General features: G+C 41.2%; 1 protein-coding gene and 2 long non-coding RNA genes across 5 annotated transcripts; 1 reads left to right on the top strand and 2 right to left on the bottom strand.

The window, feature by feature from the left end:
* Window positions 1-219: 219 nt before the first annotated feature.
* Window positions 220-14,044, bottom strand: lrrc40 (leucine rich repeat containing 40). 3 transcript variants are annotated; one of them, XM_028028641.1, is made up of 15 exons: window positions 13,706-14,044; window positions 10,022-10,203; window positions 9,053-9,126; window positions 8,574-8,703; window positions 7,207-7,330; window positions 6,488-6,627; window positions 6,204-6,376; window positions 6,025-6,118; window positions 4,732-4,777; window positions 4,228-4,327; window positions 3,409-3,516; window positions 3,219-3,329; window positions 2,382-2,459; window positions 1,413-1,598; window positions 220-1,291 (listed from the first exon to the last, which is right to left on the bottom strand). In XM_028028641.1, exons 1-15 carry the CDS (start codon window positions 13,848-13,850, stop codon window positions 1,186-1,188), a joined length of 1,797 nt encoding a protein of 598 aa, XP_027884442.1. In that variant the 5' UTR covers window positions 13,851-14,044; the 3' UTR covers window positions 220-1,185. The 3 variants fall into 3 exon arrangements, with proteins under 3 accessions (XP_027884442.1, XP_027884443.1, XP_027884444.1); XM_028028642.1 differs by having other exon boundaries at window positions 6,025-6,115; XM_028028643.1 differs by having other exon boundaries at window positions 10,022-10,228; window positions 13,706-13,816.
* On the bottom strand, window positions 3,777-4,221 carry LOC114151453 (uncharacterized). Its single transcript, XR_003596945.1, has 2 exons — window positions 4,104-4,221; window positions 3,777-3,971 (listed from the first exon to the last, which is right to left on the bottom strand). It is a non-coding gene; the product is annotated as an uncharacterized LOC114151453 (long non-coding RNA).
* Window positions 10,235-11,824, top strand: LOC114151452 (uncharacterized). Its single transcript, XR_003596944.1, has 2 exons — window positions 10,235-11,089; window positions 11,421-11,824. It is a non-coding gene; the product is annotated as an uncharacterized LOC114151452 (long non-coding RNA).
* Window positions 14,045-14,462: the final 418 nt, after the last annotated feature.

The following is a 14,462-nucleotide window of genomic DNA, read 5'->3' as shown; positions in this document are numbered from 1 at the left end:
GAGTCCGTGGTTGACATTCACAAGAAGCTGACATTCACCAAACATTCTGATAAGGTCGACCAAAAAGTTAAGTTTAACTTCTTTTGCAAATGAAATCAGTTTGGATTATGTTAAAAATTGGTTATTTTCGGTAATTCTCTGATAGAACATGTCCTATCACCTATCCATAGGAGACAAAATCGAAACAAATCAGAAAAGTGACCAGTGAAATTCTTGGTGTTAAATTAGCTGAATTTATAGAAACACTTTTAAAAAGTCACACAGAATAGATGCAGTGCTGCCCTGAAGAACTCTTCAGGGTGGATTTGAGATCCTACCATCAACTAACATTTTAACTAATAATTATTAATTACAAAAGCTACTGATGCAATTCCCATCACATCAAATGTCATTTTCAGATTTTTTTTTAGATTCATTCTCATAGTTGAAGTGTGAAAATTACAGATCACTGCATGAGGGAAACTTAGAAAATCTGTGGTGTGTCAAATACTTATTTTCCCTACTGAATGAATGCATTGTTGTTTTTTCCTGACAGGTTATTGAAACGGATGTGTACTCTTCTCATTAATCATTGGGGGGAAAAAAAATCATCCTTGGCATTTTCCTGTTTTTTTACATTGCCCATGGTATTTTGACAATTTCACAATGAACTCCGGTGTTGGAGGTTGGAAGGCCTCCATGCCATCATTCACAGACTCGAGACAATGTGAACAACGTTCTCCTCTGAGGTTTATAGTAATATTTAGTATTACTCCATCATCAATCATTAATCAGCTGAGGGCATTATTCATTTTCAATTCAATGCATAAATATGTGTATACTTGCTGTGTGTTTATTAGGTTGGTCTTTAGTTTTGTATGCCATTTTTACCAGAGCTCTCAAGACATGACATGTCAAATAAGAAAGGTTAATTCATTCAAAAGATAGCAATATTTTCTACCCATAAAGTTCTGACTATGATAATTAAAGAGTTCACATAAGAACACCACAAAACAGTTGAAAAGAGAGAGAGCTTTTTATGTCCTGAAACAACTTCTTAGAAGGTTTTGGGAATTCCACTTTTACAAAAACAACTCTGGATTTTAGCACCAAACAAAGGCAACAAATATCTTTTAAAAATGTGATAAATTTTGAAAGAAAAAAAGATTTGATCCTTTTTGCTGAACCATCAGGTGAGTTCATGCCTCATGTAGGGATGCGGCTGCGCAGGTATTCCAACACTGCATCCGTTCCCTTGGCAACAATGGCTGCTCTGGGTGTGCGGAAAGGATTCCCTTCCAGACTCAGGCATCTGAGGTTCAAACAAAGTTCGAGTTGACAAAGAGTAACATTTTACGTTTATTTATTATTTTAGCTAAAAATAATAATTCAATAGCAAAACATGTGAAAAGTTTCCCAATAATGCTTCTTACCTGAGGCTGGTACACAGGCCCAGTTCAGGAGGGACGCTGAGCAGGTCGTTGTTGGACAGATCCAGGGTGGACAGACTGAGCAGCTGCATCAGACGGCTGGGATCTACCCCACCCACCTGGTTGTTCCCCAGCATCACTGTCTCCAAGGATACAATCTGATACAAAGCTTCAGGGAAGGAGTTGAACCTGTATGACAACAAATTAATATCCCCCATCTTGTTTTTTTACGTTCATTAGATGTAGGTCTTTGTTAAATTATTTTAGTAATAATTCTATCAAGTCCATTACACAGTTAGAACCCCCCAATAGATGTATAGTTGCTTCAAAAGAAAAGCTCATGTTTACTTGTTATTTATCTCTGGAAACAAAAGTAATTTAGTAGAAGTGTTTGTCTATGTTAAACATAGATGAACATTTCTAGACATACTTCTTCCTAGAGCTACCAGCTCAGTTTGGCCATACAGGTGGGAGCTGATAGAGGATTTTCCTCTGTGTTCACACCACAGCATGTCAATGAGATCAAGACCAGGGCTTTGACTAGGCCCAAGCCCTTTGTTAATCCTCAATAAGTCTTTGGTGATTCTGGTATGTTTGGGTCATTATCAGGTTTCTGGGTCGAGTTCTGCTTCCACTTTTTATTTTGTAGAAGCACCTTATGAAACACCATACAAGTGTCTCATGACTCAAATCCCTGACCAATCAGTGACCAGGTCTTCTGTCGACTTCTGAAAATCGGTTCAGATGAGAGAAACGGGGCCGGTACCGGTAGCTAACTGAAGAGCCGACAGTCAGGCGCACTTGAGTTTTAAAATGGGGACTACACTCATTCAACTGGTGGCCCTGATGTCATACACACACACCCACCCACGCACGTTTCTGCACTGCACTGCATGAACAGAGTATGGCGGCAGTCTGCTGCTGCTAAATGGCTTTAAAATAAAAAAATTAAAATAATTAAAAAAAAAAGACCTGTTGTAGTTTAGCACAATGCATCGTAGTTTGGAAAGGTTCTTCATTTCAGAGGGTAAATCAGTCAGCTGGTTGTTCCTGAAACAAGGAAGGCACAGACTGTTTCTGGTATGGACACAATACATCACTTCATTATACATGAGCTTCACTGTAAAATTCAAAGAGTTATTTTATTGTTCTACTGCCTGTTCAGAATCTCCAGATGTGAGGCTGACCTCAGTACCAACAGGAAACTACAGTAGCTTTGGAGCTAATCAAATTGCTCCCTGCTCTTTCAACTCATCGCCATGGTCACAGTCATCATACTTGCATTAGGTAGCTTCCTCACTATCTGCTGCTAAAGGGTGCCAACCTGACAAGCCACCTTAAAGGGCAAGGATTATGCATTTCCCAGGCACATAGTCCCATTTTATAACATAATCAACTGTTACCTTCAGTTGTTATGAAAATGCTGTATTTATATCAAACATTCAAGACATGAGACTTCACAGTTTAATGCCTTAAAATTGGCCGTTTACAACCGTTCTCAGGAAAGAAATAAAAGGAACGCTAAGAGCGCCACTCTGGTTTATTTGTATTTATATTCAGGTAGAATATGAGTTCTGAGAACACTTTGAATAGATTCAATAATAAATATCAAAATTAATTACTCCAAAATGTTTTAGAAAAGTGGGAAGGAACCACAGCTCTAAATGTGTCATAAAGACATAAACCAATAGGAATCAAAAGTTAAGGACAAAATAAATTCATGAATGTGCAGACCTGAATCTGAGTGGACTGTGTCACTATTGACGTTTCATTTCCTGGTAGCTGAACAGAACTACGATGTGAGCGTACCTGAGGTCAATGTGTGTGAGCTGCTGGAGGGAGCAGATGTCAGCAGAACAGCAGCTCAGCCTGTTAAAGCCCAGGTTGATGTCTGACAGCGAGGAGCGGAGCTCCAGCAGTCTGCACACAGCAGGAAGGGGTGGGGCTTTATTACATCAGGCAGTTTACCCACAATCCTCTCTGGTGCAGTGATACGCACCGGAGTGGGAAAGCTGTCAGCTGGTTCCTGCTGAAGTTAATAGAGGTGACGGCCTGATGATCTGCAGCATCAAACACCTCGTCTGGAACACTGGCTGCCTGTTTGTTACTGAACACACACAGTAACACACACTTGGGTAAAACACAAATATTAATAAATTCTCCAGTAAAACTGTGGTCCACTAGAAAATTAGAACAAAAACAAGATTAAACACATTAGACATGCATCAGTTTTCCTTTAAGTCATTTTACCTTGGTGTTAACTCATTCATTATTTTAGTCCTCCAGAAGTTCAGACCAGACTGGGCAGAATCTGCCCAGATTCTGCCCAGTCTGGTATTATTAAATGTAAATTTTTACATTTAATAATACTTTTTGCCCTGTTTTATAGTAGAGCTACTTCCCTTATTTCTCACTATTTGCTTTGAAAACTGTTTCCTATGAACTGTTCCAGAAAACCCTCCAACTCTGGTCTCTGCTATACGTTCCATGAAGAAGGAAAGATGTTTACCTTTATATACCAGGAAAATCCATTGAGATTAAAAAGCTCTTTTCAAAGGAGTTCTGGTCAACAGGCAGCAAATGTTATACAAGAAAAATAGAAAGCAAAGGAGAGCAAAGAGCTGAAGAGTTCAGGTCAGAGTGACAACATGTTGGACCAGTTCCAGTCAGCTGCAGCAGAATTCAAGCACATACCTGAACAGAACCTCCTGCAGCTCTGATCAGACCTTTGGCCTGGACTGCCTTAGCAACAGTAACTAGAAAACACACCAATAGGACAAGACCAGCTTTCATTGTCAGTGAGTGAAAATAGACTCACCTGTACTCCAACGTCTTCAGAGTTTTGATGTTGTGCGTGTTGACCAGACCTTCAGACGGTAACGTCATGGCAGTGGGCTCAGCCGCTTCCTCAGCCTCCTCTGCACATTGATGGACAAAACAACAAGTGACTGGAAGAAATTTGGAAATATTCCATAAAAGAACAAAAATCATTTACATGCATGATTTACTAAATCAAATAGTTCACAGATGACAACCAGATAATTATTATAGTAGTTTTATTTCTAACAGGAGTTTGAGTGGGCCATACTAAACAGGTTCCTGCTCCTGTTATCAGAGACTCTAAAGAACTGAACTTACATATTCTCTGTTTTTACTGAACACAGCTGTTCTTTACTGAAGTGATTGTCCGGACCCTCTCGCCTCCATGCGTGTCTGGACTAACAGCTATTTGTAGAACTGATTGGACATTTGAAGCTCATTGCAGCAGGATGAAATGAGTCTTTAGTTTTAAATATTTCTGCAGTTAAAAACAGAAACAAACCTTTAATTCTTCCTCTTAGATATTTCAGAAGGTCACCAGTTCCTTTCTGTGACGAAATGACACTATAGATTAGTATTGAGTTAATGTAGAACATGCTTATCAGAAACAATGATAAGTAATGGGTGTGAGGTATTGAAGGTGTTAAGACAGTATACACTGAATATTCTAACAGTAGTAGTAGTCTTTACTTTATGTGTCATTCACCCTTACAGGTGCCCAGAACACATGGGCTTACAAGACACAATAAAACATATACAAACAAGCAGACAGACATAAATATTCTTTAAACAAAAAGCATCCTCTTTCTAAGGTGCCAAAATAAACTGTGCTAACTGAAACAAAAAATACTTAAATAACGCATTTTGTCCTCATCCGTTACATAAAAGAAATCTGGATAAACATCAAGTACTTTAGTAAATAAATAATTTCTCAAGGTCAGGTACAAGGGACAATAAAACAAAAAGTGCACTTCACTCTCAATTTCCCCCAAATCACACAATAAACATCTTCGGTCTTCCTCAGGGACTGAACGAAAACGTCCAGCCGCCAAAGGCAAAGTGCCACATCTGAACTGGTAATTTTCGAATCTGTATTATTACAGTGAATGGCTGTGTTCTATGGGTGGAAAAAAATTGTGAATTTTTTTCTTCAAACTACAATAACATTAATAATGTGTGACTATGGCGACATTCAGGTCTCTCTTCCTGTCCCAGTGGAGACGACAGGTCTGGACTTCCTGTAGCTAGCAGCGTGGTTCTGCTGAGCACTGAGTGGAGGCAACCGCCGTCTGGAACAACTCCGACCACAGCTGGAGTCGTATTGAAAAGTAAAACCTGATAAATGTAAAATTAGCATCTCAGAAACTAAAATCCGGCTGAGGTGTGAGCATCATGGGTTGTTAGAGTACATCTGATTGGTCAAACATAATATCCATATGCAGAATGTAAACATCTTCCTGCACAACAAGATACTGAATTAAAGCAGAGCTTTGTGATTGGGACACACCATTATTGTAATGATAATTAGAATTCAATATGCTGTGCTGCTTTCAGCACTGAAGTATAAAACATTCTGTAAAGGACTGAAAATAAAACATCTCAGCACACAGCACCTGACTCCACACACAAAACCTAAACATGAGCATCTTCAGACATCCAGACAGGGTCAGTGAGAACTCAACACAGTCAGCTGAACATGAATGAGTTCCACGCTTTTGGAATGCTGTGATGTCAGCTTTCAGTTCCTGCACAGACCCAATAGAAACAGTGTGTGTGTTTTTGAGGTGTAACCTACAGTCAGAAGTTCCCTCCTGATTCCACGGAGAGGGTTTCCCTCCAGCAGCAACACCTTCAGGTTGGGCAGCAGGCTCAGAGAGGCGGGAAGACTGCTAAACACACCACAGTTCCAATGCAGATGGAAAACACAGCGGCCTGCATGCTCAGAGCGGAGGGTGTGTGTGTGTAAACGCCTACGTGCTGATGTCGTTGTTAGTGAGGTCCAGCCGGGTCAGAGTGAGCAGCAGGGTGAGTTCTTCAGGAAGATTTCTGATCTTGTTGTCTCTCAGTTCTAGAAGAGTCACAGCAGAGAGACAGGACAGCTGCTCAGCCTCCAGCTGCTCCAACCGGTTGTTCCCAGCAAACACTTCCTACAAACACACACACACAGAATAGTTTATTGCAAACTTTGTCAGTACACAGCTAGACTGGGTCACGGGTCATCCTAGAAAGCATAGTTGTGGACTGATTGCCATGGTTACCCTGAGAGAGGGTGCAGGCAGCTGCGGCAGTCGGCGTAGCTTGTTGTGTCGCAGGTAGAGCTGCTCCAGAGCCAGCATCCCGGCCAGGCTGACGGGAACGTCAGTCAGCTCATTGTGGCTGCAGTCCAGGAGCTTCACGTCTGCCGGGCCGAGTCAGAACACAAAATGCTTCAAACATCTACATGATACCTGACAGCTACTTATATTTAACAAAGCAAAACAAGGTTTTCATATTTTATAACAGAGTAAGCAAAATTAGTAAATACATACAATACATTTCAGAATTTGTTTTGGATACATTTTGATAGAATACATGGAATTAGCAAAGCAGCGTATCTTTTTTTATTTTCACACAACCAACTTAAATATACCATCTCAATTCTCTGTGTGTTTTGTTTAAAGCACGTGAAAAAGGTATGACTGGGTTTACTAATTAGACTATGGCTAAAGTGTGGTTTCACACCAAACCACACTTGTTTGTTTTTTATCATGCCTACTGCTTACTGTGCTGTCCATGATTAAATAAACTTCATTTGAACAGATTTTTGAAAAAAATAACTGAACATGACAACCAATAAAAGTCAATGTGTGATTACTTATGTGAATTTTCATCAAACAAGTGTTCATGTTTAAAAATCACAAATTATTCTATGACAACATCAGCGTGAACAATGCAGGCTAAGCATGCAGTCTGCTTGTGGCCTCAGAGCTGCTCTTACTTGCCAGCTGGCCCAGGCTGTCAGGCAGACTGCTCAGCTTGTTGTGACAAAGGGATACTTTCTGCAGAGCTGAGAGACGGCCAACACTGGAGGGCAGACGCTTCAGAAGGTTGTTGGACAGATCCTTCAAGCAATAACAAAAAGAACACAGGCATCAGTAAATGACAAAACACAGCAGAGCCCACACAGAGAGTATCAATTATGTGAACTATAGCTGCCATTGTGAAGCAACCTGGTTAACAAGTAGTTTTGTTTGAAGAACAAATGCTGTGAAGAAGTGGTTTGTTTCAGTCTGAGTGGAATGTCAGATCCCCATTTCAGCCAACAGAAGGAGCTCATTCCTACAGCTTCTAGCTGCTTTCAGGGATTTAGTTTATGACAATACGCTCTATGGTCACCTATATGCTCACCTGATCACGATCAAATATCGGACTGAATCTTTGATCCATGTTGTCCATCTCTGTGAGTTGAAGGTAAAGCATGGTTGCTGGTTCATCCTGACCCAAAACCAGCAACAACAACCAGACAACTGCGTTCAGTTGAGCTCAGCACGGGCCAGGATCATAAGGTATTCAGAAAGCACTTCACACATGGTTTACACACCTCTGTGTGTGTTAGGAAGTGACTGATACAGACTGGGTTCTCAAACATAACTCAATATGTTATGTTTGTGATTGGCTGCCTTCACAGCCAATCACAGAGCTGCTTGAATCAGGGACCTGGGAGAGCAGCGCCTCATTAGATACCATGACTCCTTGGCACTGACCTGCAGCTTACAGGAAATGATGTTTATACACTCTTAGAAAGTATTAAATACACCTTCTAATAACCTCATTTTGTTCAAGGTTCTAATATTGGAAAATAAATTGTTGCTGTCCATCAATGTGGGAAAGATACTGAGGGCATTTCCAAACAATCTACATTTCATCACTCTGTTTTCTTTTCCATTTACATCATTTACTTTGATCAAGGAGTCATGATTAGTGAAACTGTCACAACTTTCCTTTAGGACTGATGAGGAAAGCTTGTTAAGATGTCAGTAGCAACCAACCCATGAGGTGATGCACTGAAGGTCATGAAGGACAGTCACCCCTTCATTTGGTTCTGTCACTTTTCCGCTGAACTGCAGAGGACCAGACCAACTGGGTCCAGTCATGCCTGTGTCTCACACAGGCCCATACATCTCTACTAGGTAGAACAGACTTCCCTCATTTCCATTGCTCCCTCTGATCTGAACCAGAATGTGGATGAGCTGCCCTAACAAATGAAGAGGCTGAGTTAGTCTGGTCTGTTGACAGCAGAACAAACAGCTCCATCACAAGATCCTCTTTCATATCAAAGACAGACGTGAGTGTGTGGTGAGTTACCAGCTCTGTCAGGTTCCCCAGCTCTCCTATTTCCTCTGGCACAGTTTCCAGGAGATTCTGCTGCAGTGTGAGGGAACGAAGGTTGTTCAGGGAACACACCTCTGTTGGCAGCGATGACAGCTTATTATGGCTGTAACAAAAACACAAAGTTAATTTTGATTTGAAACCACTCAGACGATAGTTTTACTCAGAGATGAATCTCAACAATAAAGCGGTGATCATGGCAGTCAGCTTCAGGCTCAGTGAAAAGAAGTGCTTCATCTATTCACCTGCTGTGTTCTCTCATGCAGAGAGGACACATCAAGTTTCTGTGATTCTTTTCCTTTATTTTGTCCAAACACATGAAAACACACACATTATTCAGAGACAATGTCCTGCTCCTCTTTGTGCTTCTCAAAAGGTCTAATTGTGAAAAGGAAGATAGACTGCTGACTGTGATGTCTCCACAGAAAACTCACCATGAAACTGACAAACTGTACCTTAGTCGCAGCTGCAGAAGCTCCTGCAGCTCTCCAAGAGCTCTGGGTAAACTGCTCAGCTGGTTGTCATGAAGCTGCAAGAACAATTTGGTGAATAAAAGCTTGGTTGAACCTAAAGAAAATCAATTTATCCCAATAAAATACATCAGACAAAGTTTGTACAGATATAAAGTGTCAAATTGACAGTCCAGTAAGAGATCGGGGAGACTCCAGAATGGTTGTCATGGGAGATTCAAGGATTCCTCAAATATGCATGAAAGAATTAAAGCAACTCTCCAGGAATGTTTTTGATGAGAGAATATTGTTACAAAATGATGGAAAGTTCAAAGAAACGCCATTTCAAGGCAACATCCATCCATTAATACAAGTTGGGTGTTTTTAACTTTTACCTTGATCCAAAATTCTCCACAGAAATGTGATTTCTCACAGGGGGTTCATATAAATGCTGGTATAGGTGAAGCTCCCCAGCAAATAGTCCAGTTTGAGTGAGAGTTGGCACTGAGCTTCAGAGATGCTGCCACAGCAATGCACTGACGGGCGTCTGTGGTTGGTGCTCACCTGCAGCTTCCCGCCCTCCTCAATGCATCAACTATAAACCTGTCTTTCAAGAAGGACTCCGCTCCACTGGTGCACAGTGGATCGGACCGCAGCAAAGACGCATGCAGTCTGGAGTCACTAGTATATTAAAAAAAACTATTTAAAATGAAAACAAGCAACACTCAGACAGGTGGCAGGACAGGTAAAGCCCGCCAGGCTTATAATACACCGGGGGAAACCCTGATTTTGTTTAGCTGAGAAAAGTAGAGACAACTTCTTCTTTCAACTTCTTTCTACTGGGTACAATTTTTTCATAACTTGATAACTTGCATCAACTGAATTTTTTTGGCTTGTTGGATCTTATGCCCCAATCTTTCACAAAATGAACGTCTTTTAATCTCTGCAGTTGGTGTCGGAGTTGATTGTACTTACATCCAGTATAGTTAGTGCAGGTAAGAGTTTGATGTCTTCAGACATCTGTGTTAGTTGATTGGATGACAGCAGAAGTTTGGTGAGGTTGGTCTGTTCCCACCAGCAATCTGATCCTCCAAACGATACGTTCTCCTGGGCTTCCGCTGGTTCATCAACGTTAAGCCGATACACATTCTGAGGAACTGGGACACATGATGACTCAAATCGCTGAAGATACAAACATAATTCACTTAGAACACCACAGTAGTACATGCTGACTAGTTTAACCAATGTTAAAGAAGATAGGATGAGGGCTTAGGTAGACTGTTGAGCCTCATCTGTGTAGTTTAGTGATTTGTGGATGGGAAGAATAGAAACATAGAATGGATGAGTCCTTTATTGTCCCACAGTGGGGAAATTCAGGAACAGCATTAACGTATGTAGGTTCAGCAGGACACTTATTGGGTCTTGCGGGACTTGTATGTCAATCCAGGGTTCCATATAGAACTTTATGTCTAATATGCCTTTGAAATCATTTAAAGTTATCTGTAACACATGAATCAAAGCATGTTAGACTTCCTCATTGATAGACAACAATAGACCACAGAAGAGGAAAAAGAGGCACCTTATCTGTCACAGATAAGAAGAGATATACCTATACCTATACTTATACTTAAAGCAACAAAATGACCACAAATTATGTGGCTAATAATAAAACAAATAAATGTTAAGATTTGGAACCTGACTTGATCTGTTCAGGTTCAAACTGGTAAAACGTTTTCTTCCTATGTAAAGAAACCCTGCAGATTGCATAGAGTCACTGACTGGCAGCATAGCAATAGTGGACAGTCACTAGCATTGTCATAAAACAATTAAATGTGGTTTACTGACCATCAGATTTCACTCTTCAAAGACTTTATTCGTGATAATCAGATTCATTTATTTTGTCTCACAGAAATCTGGCTGCAGCAAGAGGATTTTGTTCATATAAATGAGTCAACTAATTATTCAAAATTTCACATTCCTTGAAGTACTGCATGAAGAAGAGGAGTACCAACCATCTTTCAGACAGATTATTCACTAACTAAGGTTAATGAATAAATAGCTACAAAATAGCTACAGTTATTTTGAATATCTAACCCTAGGCTTTTCCTCATCCAAATCACAATTACAGCTAAACTCAATTAGCTCAACCCATAGGAGCTTTCTAGGGTACGTATGAGATGGAGTGTGAAGTAATAATAGTACTTCTCTATTACCCTTGCCTGTCTGGTCATGTTTTAATAATATTTGTGATTAATGTAACCGAGTCCTCCAAACCTCTGAGAAAATTTAACTGAAGCAGAGATTGACCTGTAACAGCTTTTAAAGTATTGTTCTATTTCTCATTTCCTCGGTATCTCAGAAAAACACCATAGAGGTTAGGAATCAGCCCTTCACTGCAAGAGCATTGGTTGCTCAATAATTTACTAATTAGACATTAAAACTAGAAACAAATCAAAACATGGATTCAGGAGCAGGTTTGAATGGACGTTGTGAAATATCTACTTGCATCTGAACAGCTAGATCAGATATTTCTGTTCTAGCTGTGTACATTTAAAATCATGTCAAATATACATAATTAGGTGTAATGATAATCACAGTAAATGAGTTTGCAATCACGGTGCCTAATTCTATGGCCACTGATTACTACTACTTGGCATACAGTTTATGAAGTCATCATGTACAGCTCTGAGTTATGCATGGTGTATATGGTAATTGCTCTATACAGCTGGTCTTCTTGCCACCACGACCCTCTGCGCCCAAAACACGTAAAGTTGGCAAGAGAACATTAGAGTGGTTGTGGAAGTCAGCAGAAAAAGACAAAAATATAATTTGAGTCTTGCTTTATTCTCAATGTCTTCCAATCAAACCAAAAATAAAATGAAGTAAAACCGTTGGTGTCTTCTCACCTCACCTTCTTAAAGTATACATTCGGGTGTGAAATATATACACTGCTCAAAAAAATAAAGGGAACACTTAAACAACACAATATAACTCCAAGTAAATCAAACTTCTGTGAAATCAAACTGTCCACTTAGGAAGCAACACTGAATGACAATCAATTGCACCTGCTGTTGTGTAAATGGAATAGACAACAGGTGGAAATTATTGGCTATTAGCAAGACACACTCAGTAAAGGAGTGGTTCTGCAGTTGGGACCACAGACCACTTCTCAGTACCTATGCTGTCTGGCTGATATTTTGGTCAGTTTTGAATGTTGGTGGTGCTTTCACACTCGTGGTAGCATGAGACGGACTCCACAACCCACACAAGTGGCTCAGGTAGTGCAGCTCATCCAGGATGGCACATCAATGCGAGCTGTGGCAAGAAGGTTTGCTGTGTCTGTCAGCGTAGTGTCCAGAGGCTGGAGGCGCTACCAGGAGACAGGCCAGTACACCAGGAGACGTGGAGGAGGCCGTAGGAGGGCAACAACCCAGCAGCAGGACCGCTACCTCCGCCTTTGTGCAAGAAGGAACAGGAGGAGCACTGCCAGAGCCCTGCAAAATGACCTCCAGCAGGCCACAAATGTGCATGTGTCTGCACAAACGGTTAGAAACCGACTCCATGAGGATGGTATGAGGGCCCGACGTCCACAGATGGGGGTTGTGCTCACAGCTCAACACCGTGCAGGACGCTTGGCATTTGCCAGAGAACACCAGGATTGGCAAATTCGCCACTGGCGCCTTGTGCTCTTCACAGATGAAAGCAGGTTCACACTGAGCACATGTGACAGACGTGACAGAGTCTGGAGACGCCGTGGAGAGCGGTCTGCTGCCTGCAACATCCTTCAGCATGACCGGTTTGGCAGTGGGTCAGTAATGGTGTGGGGTGGCATTTCTTTGGAGGGCCGCACAGCCCTCCATGTGCTCACCAGAGGTAGCCTGACTGCCATTGGGTACCGAGATGAGATCCTCAGACCCCTTGTGAGACCATATGCTGGTGCGGTTGGCCCTGGGTTCCTCCTAATGCAGGACAATGCTAGACCTCATGTGGCTGCAAGATGAAGGCATTGAAGCTATGGACTGGCCAGCCCGTTCCCCAGACCTGAATCCGATTGAGCACATCTGGGACATCATGTCTCGCTCCATCCACCAATGGACCAATGGTGCAATGTTGCACCACAGACTGTCCAGGAGTTGGCGGATGCTTTAGTCCAGGTCTGGGAGGAGATCCCTCAGGAGACCATCCGCCACCTCATCAGGAGCATGCCCAGGTGTTGTAGGGAGGTCATACAGGCACTTGGAGGCCACACACAATACTGGGCCTCATTTTGACTTGTTTTAAGGACATTACATTAAAGTTGGATCAGCATGTAGTGTTATTTCACTTTAATTTTGTGTGTGGCTCCAAATCCAGGCCTCCATTGGTTAATAAATTTGATTTCCATTGATGATTTTTGTGTGATTTTGTTGTCAGCACATTCAACTTTGTACAGAACAAAGTATTCAATGAGAATATTTCTTTCATTCAGATCTAGGATGTGTTATTTGTGTGTTCCCTTTATTTTTTTGAGCTGTGTACATTGTATGTGCCACACGGTCAGAAAACAGCGACACCTACAGTCTCAGAGACGTCGCCGCGAAGGATAATCGCTCTTCATTTGACGTTGTTGTTCCTTTCTTCTACATAAATAAAAATAGACAACAAGGCATGTGTGCTTACCTTCAGTCAAGCCTCGGCCGGACAGATTGAGCTGGCCGCTTTTCCTGGCTGTCCTTAGCAGCCCGTAGGGAACAGCTGCCTCCGGTTTTGGGGTTCGAAAGCCCGCCAGACTGTCCACATTACCCGCCCTTTTGAAACGGGACATCTTCCTCTAAAATGCAGACAAATGAAATGTGCCTCTCCTCTGCGTAATACCCACACCCTGTAACCGCCTGCCTAAAACGACAACACAAACTTCTCTTCCGCCCCGGATCCTTCACAATAAAAGTTACCCAAACTTACGCGCAGGTCCCGGGTTGGAATGAAACACTAATGAAAATGGAGGAGAAAATTCATCCCCTAAACTCTAAAATTGCTCTCATTTTAGAAAACGAGATGTTTAAGTACTACATTTAATTAGTAATCTAGGAAAAATACTTTCAAATGGTCCAAACAGTCAATTGAGACTAAAATCAATGAGTAGCCATAGAAACACCGAAAATGGCCCTAAGAGTCAACAGTTTATTTGCAGACAGAAAAACTATTAATTAGGCTTTATCAGTTTCAGAATGACGCAAAATGTTAAAGATGCAAACAAATGGTCTCTACATATGTTCCTAGTGTAACACCTGCAAATCTGGTTAGTTCCTTAAATCCTGTCCTCTGATTTCAAGTTACTCATTTCCAATGAATGTACAATATAAAGAGCAATAAATAAATAACAAAAAAACAGGGTATTGACTTTATGAGTAGCTAATTGGTGTAATTATAAATTATA

This window comes from Xiphophorus couchianus, chromosome 9 (assembly GCF_001444195.1).
Source record: "Xiphophorus couchianus chromosome 9, X_couchianus-1.0, whole genome shotgun sequence".
Taxonomy (NCBI): Eukaryota; Metazoa; Chordata; class Actinopteri; order Cyprinodontiformes; family Poeciliidae; genus Xiphophorus; species Xiphophorus couchianus.
Note: the sequence above shows the minus strand (reverse complement) of the source record. Positions and strands in the feature narration are given on the sequence as shown.

What these genes read in the sequence shown, in the direction of transcription:
- lrrc40 (XM_028028641.1), bottom strand. Translation starts at nt 13,850, where the DNA reads ATGTCCCGTTTCAAAAGGGCGGGTAATGTGGACAGTCTGGCGGGCTTT. An exon ending in CGGCCGAGGCTTGACTGAAG is followed by an intron (nt 10,204 to 13,705) that starts GTAAGCACACAT and finishes CATGTGTCCCAG; the next exon opens with TTCCTCAGAATGTGTATCGG. An exon ending in CTGACAGCTTTCCCACTCCG is followed by an intron (nt 3,330 to 3,408) that starts GTGCGTATCACT and finishes TGCTGTGTGCAG; the next exon opens with ACTGCTGGAGCTCCGCTCCT.